This window comes from Strix uralensis, chromosome 2 (assembly GCF_047716275.1).
Source record: "Strix uralensis isolate ZFMK-TIS-50842 chromosome 2, bStrUra1, whole genome shotgun sequence".
Classification (NCBI taxonomy): domain Eukaryota; kingdom Metazoa; phylum Chordata; class Aves; order Strigiformes; family Strigidae; genus Strix; species Strix uralensis.
The window spans coordinates 114,936,303-114,941,814 of NC_133973.1; the positions used below are offsets into that span (position 1 = coordinate 114,936,303).

The 5,512-nt window shown below is 62.3% G+C and overlaps 1 protein-coding gene across 1 annotated transcript; it reads right to left on the minus strand.

Moving 5' to 3' along the window:
* Nucleotides 1-3,867: 3,867 nt before the first annotated feature.
* Nucleotides 3,868-5,311, minus strand: GSX1 (GS homeobox 1). The gene is made up of 2 exons (XM_074861025.1): nt 4,924-5,311; nt 3,868-4,467 (listed from the first exon to the last, which is right to left on the minus strand). Exons 1-2 carry the CDS (start codon nt 5,309-5,311, stop codon nt 4,112-4,114), a joined length of 744 nt encoding a protein of 247 aa, XP_074717126.1. The 3' UTR covers nt 3,868-4,111.
* Between the last annotated feature and the right edge of the window lie 201 nt (nt 5,312-5,512).

Consider the following 5,512-nt stretch of genomic DNA (forward strand, 5'->3'; position numbering starts at 1 on the left):
GAGACTCCTCTTTGCATGCTAGGGCAGAAATAATTCAACTTCTAGACAGAAACATGGTCAAAAAAGTATATGCTGGAAAATATTCAAACTCTCTTTGTGGATTTGCAAATGTGGTTCCCTTTGCAATCGGGAGAGACTGGGCATTTTAGATGCTAAAATGCTTAAGTAACTTTCAGAAACCTGTCGTCAAAATGGCTGGAGATAGAAAGTTGAAAATTGGCGTGTTATGACATTCGCTTTAGCAGAGGTGCCCACGCTCTTCCCGCAGCAAAATGACTTTAATTTGCCCAACCTCAGAGTCCTTGAAAATGACACTCTGAGCATTTGCCATAATGATTTCTCACTAAATTAGAAAAATGCCCAACTAAGGAGGGATTATCTCTGCATGTGGATGTGGCATAATGACTGTCAAGTGCACTGAGAGCCCCACTGGGCTTTGCAAGGTACACAGGGTCTGCAGCAGAGGCTAGTGTGTATTGGAGAATATTAATACTGTCTCGTTGGGGGCATCCATTGTAATACTCTACTGCTGTTCAGACAAAATTATACCATACGGGGGAATTCTCTTTGCTACTTTACATATATGAGGTACCTTTTAGGGCTGAGGATTAGTCCTAAATTGTCTGTCTGACAAACTCAGTCCATAAAGGATAGCAGCACATATGTGCACACACTCTCTGTAATGTGTGCACCCGCTGGGACAGTGTCACTGCAAGGTTCTTCCTCACAGCCCATGTCCACTGTGCCTGCAGTGAGGATGTGCTAGTGAACTTGCATCCACACACCCAGAACATCTCCTACCTGCTCCCCAGAAGGAGGCCAGCAGCTCTGGTCCCACAATACAAAATATGTTTGTCCCCCGGGTGCCTGCATGCTGCTGCCCAGGTTTGATGGAGAGTGAGGAGCAAGTTGGGTGGGCAATGTCGCTGCCTCATCATCCCTCTCAAGGGTGAAAAACTCCTGGCAGACAAGGATGTCGAGTGTTTGAACACAACTGACACAATAGCACCTCAGTAGCAGCACTCAAATGCCCAGCACTGGTGTCCCTCACATCCCACTGCCAGCCAACTGGCTCAAACCCACGCCGCTGAAAGGCACAAGGAGCACACACACACGCGCCTCTACGGATGCTTGCTGACTTCACTGCCAGTGCCTGGTTAAAGAGGATGCCAAACCCCTTGGTAAACTCATGTTAGGCTATTTCTGTCTCTATTTTGCAAGTGACTTCTCAAAGCAAGTCTGGTAAATGTGAGCAGCAAGAGAGGCCAAGGCTGGAGAGGCTGCAGGGCCCTGCTGAGCCAATTAGGGTCCCCTGAGTGGTCTTTCCTGTTGGAACTGGGCCACTGGGGAAGGACACACGGGGAACATCACGGGACCAAGCACCAGGTGAGACTGACTGACTCTTGTAGCAAGGTCAGGTTTTGGCCCCTCATCTGCCGAGTTCATCCCCAACAGCCATGAGAAAAGAAGCCAGAAAGATGCTGCCCACAGTGTGTCCTAACCACTGGCTTGCCCGGCCATCCCGTCTCAGCCTGACTATGTGGGGAACCAGCAGAGGAGGAAGTGGGGATGGAGAAGCTGGAGGTCTAAGGGTCACAGGAGGCAGTGGGTGAAGGCAGGCCAGAGAGGAGAGGGAGAGGGAGAGGGAGAGGGAGAGGGAGAGGGAGAGGGAGAGGGAGAGGGAGAGGGAGAGGGGAGGGGAGGGGAGGGGAGGGGAGGGGAGGGGAGAGGAGAGGAGAGGAGAGGAGAGGAGAGGAGAGGAGAGGAGAGGAGAGGAGAGGAGAGGAGAGGAGAGGAGAGGAGAGGAGAGGAGAGGAGAGGAGAGGAGAGGAGAGGAGAGGAGAGGAGAGGAGAGGAGAGGAGAGGAGAGGAGAGGAGAGGAGAGGAGAGGAGAGGAGAGGAGAGGAGAGGAGAGGAGAGGAGAGGAGAGGAGAGGAGAGGAGAGGAGAGGAGAGGAGAGGAGAGGAGAGGAGAGGAGAGGAGAGGAGAGGAGAGGAGAGGAGAGGAGAGGAGAGGAGAGGAGAGGAGAGGAGAGGAGAGGAGAGGAGAGGAGAGGAGAGGAGAGGAGAGGAGAGGAGAGGAGAGGAGAGGAGAGGAGAGGAGAGGAGAGGAGAGGAGAGGAGAGGAGAGGAGAGGAGAGGAGAGGAGAGGTCCACAGTACACCGTGGTCTGCGGGGTCGTGCTCTCTGCTGGAGAGCAGGAGCCTGTGGGTCTCCCGGCCCCACAGCTATGAAAAGACCTGCGGGGACCTGGGAAGGGCAGAGTGTGACACGTTTGTTTTATGGACAGGACTTGAGGCTGTCCCGGCAGTGGTAATTTTACCAGGTCTGCCTTCACCCTCGGTGCCCGGGGATCCCAAGCGCACAGCTCTCCACACCGAGCTCAGCCCGTGTGCGGAGCCGCATGGACCTTCTTCACGGAGATCTCCCGGGGCGGATGATATCTCCGTTCCTGGCTCTTCCGGGTGGTCTCGGCTATTTCAGATGGGCTCCGGGATGAAAAGCAGGTCCCATCCTGGTGCGGGCAGGGACCGATGGCAGCCCAGGGACCCAAGCACGTTCCCCAGGCTGCAAGGCATGAAACCCGCGGGGCCAGGCGGTGCAGCTCTGCGGCCCCGCGGGGAGACCCGGGGGCACCGGCTGCCGGTGCAGCGCCGGCCGCTGCGGGCCACCGGAGAGCGCGTCCCGGTGAGCCCGAGGGGAGTGGGCGTCCCCGCACAAAGGGCCTTTCCCTGTGCAAACGGAGCGGCGGCGGGAGCGCGGGGCCCCGGGGGTTCCGCACCCTCGGGAGGTAGATGCCGGTCCGGCACTGCCGCATTCGGGACCCCCGGGGATTGCGGGACCCGACGGTTGTTCTTCCGCCAGGGCTCTCCACCGAGAAGTCGCGCGTAAAAATGGGCGCGCTGCTTCCCCGACGGCAAAGCGGGGCTGCCGGAGCCCGGTGGCGGTGCAGGCGGGATCCCCAGCAGGGCCGACACCGGCACCAGCACCGGCACCGGCACCGGCGGGTTAACTGGAGGCTGAGTCCATCCTTCCCGGGTAGCGGCTGCGGGCACCTGGAGAAAGGACCCGAGCCCAGCCGCCAGGCGAGCGTTGGCATTCACCTATAGCCGTACCTATAGGTGTGTGTCTCTCTCTCCCGCAGACTTGCGAGTGGGAAGGGTGGCGTGATGGGAAGGGAAAGGCGTTCAGCTCAGCCGTGCTCCAGACCGACCTTCAGCTTCGCGGGAAGGACCGAGACAGCCCCCGGGACGGGGCAGGGCTCCCCCGCAGCCCGTACCTTCAGCGCGGTCCGGAGAAAGGAGAAGTGTCCGCCAGCTGCGCTCGCCGGGGCGGGCGAGTCCCGGTCCCGGTGCCGGGCTGTGGCGGAGAGGAGAGAGGTGGAGAGGGACGGTGCTCCCGGGGCACGCCTGCGGACACCGAGCGGCTGCTTTCTACGTGAAAGGAAGGAAATAAACCACCAACGAGCTTTTATTGTTATCAACATCATTATTATCATCGCCATCGCCGTTTCTCTGCACATAAATAAATAAATAAATATCTCCGGGGCGGGGGGGGGGGGGGGGGGGGGAAGAGGGACGGAACGATACAACCACAGCTGCGCGCCGACAGCGACAAAGTCAAAACAAAATCGAGAAATTTTTTTGAAATTAAAAAAACAATAAAGAAAAAGATAACCCAAACAGTCCACGACCCTCCCCGTCCGCCCGCTTTCGGGCACCGCCGAGTTACCGGGGGGAGCCCCGGGACAGCATCCCTCTGGGCGGCCCGCACCGCCCGCCGCCGCGCAGCATCCGCGCCTGTCTCGGTGCGCGGAGATGTCTGTGAGGAGCCTCCCGGGCCCGGGGCTGCGCCTGCGGGGAGACAAGTGAGACAGCCACTACTGGGGGACGCCTGGGGTCCTAGGGAGCCGTTTATTTACAACAGGGCGCACGGACACCCGCCCCTGGGCCGCAGGGGGGTCTAGAAAGGCGAGAAAGTCCTTCGTAAATTACACAGATTATACAAAACGGTATAAAATCCTTCGGCTGCATCTCAGCACCGGACCAGGCAGGACTCCCGCTCCTGCTCTCGCCACAGTTCCTGGGGAGCCGGGGTGGGCGTGCGGAGGGCTAGGGGGTGACTGCGAGGCCTCTGTCGTCCTTCCCCGAGGAGGACGGAGACATGCGCAAGTCCTCGTCGTCTTCCGAGCACTTGGTGGTGGAAAGGGACGAGCATTTGCAGCTGTGGCCGCCCCCCCCGCCCCGGTGGGAGCTGCTTTTGCCTTCTTTCTTGTGCTTGACCCGTCGGTTCTGGAACCAGATCTTCACCTGCTTCTCGGAGAGGTTCAGGTAGGTGGCGATCTCGATTCGCCGCAGCCGGGAGAGGTACATGTTGGAGGCGAACTCCCTCTCCAGCTCCAGGAGCTGCGTGCTGGTGAAGGCGGTGCGCATCCGCTTGCTGCTGGGCAGCTGGCTGGACGTGCTGTCTGCGGAGCGGAGCGCAGCGTCAGGACCTGCCGGGCCCGCCGCCGCCCGCCCCGCAGGCACCGAGCACCCGCCGGTCCTTGCTGAGCCCCCCCCCGCCCGCTCTGCGGGGCCGCACCCCTCCCTCCCCCGCGCGGGGGGGTACGGCGAGCCGGCAAGCGGCTGCCGGGCCGGAGCCCTAGCTCACGGGGTGCCGAGGCCATCTCCCGCCCCGTTCCCACCGCCCGGCCCGGAGGCTCGGCGGGCAGCAGCGGGGCTTCCCCTGCGCGTCCCCCGGGGCACCGGCAGCGAGAGGTGCCGGGACTCTCCGTCCAGCCTGCGGGCGCTGGGCAGGGACCCCCCCGCCCCACGTGCCGTCGGCTGGGTCCTGCCCCTCCCGGGGACCCCCGTCACCTGCCCGCAGCTGCCGCCGTTAGCATGCAGGCGTCCTCCCGCCCTCCCACTCGTGCCCCCCTTACCCACGGAGATGCAGTGGAACTGCCGGGGGTCGGGCAGCGGGTAGGCGCCCTGGTAGAGCGCCGGTGCGTGCCCGACGCTGACGGCGGAGACGGAGTGCTGCTGGCGGGCCAGGGGCGAGTGGCAGTACTGGGAGCCGAAGGGGGGGAAGGAGGCCTTGATGAGGGGGATGGCGGGCGGCGGCGGGTGCAGCTGGGAGGCGGTGACACAGAGCGGGCAGACGCAGAGCAGCCCGGCCTTGCGAGCGTGGCAGGCGCCGGCCGGCAGCGCGGGCAGCGGGTGCGAGGGGTGCACGGCGTAGGGGAAGAGCGGCGGCGGCGGGCTGCCCTCCCCCTTCTTCTCGCCCGCCTCCCGCAGCACCAGCGAGTCCACCAGGAAGGAGCGCGGCATGGCCCCGCGCAGCGCCCGCGCCGCACCCGCGCAGCGCCCGCGCAGCACCCGCGCAGCACCCGCGCAGCGCCGCTGGCCAGCCCGAGTGGTGCTGAACGGCGCCCGCCCGCCCGCTTTAAATAGCGCCCGCGCCATGTGATGGCGGCGCCGGGGCGCTCAATAGGCTTTCTGTGCCTCTTCTCTTGGCATTCACGCCGCACG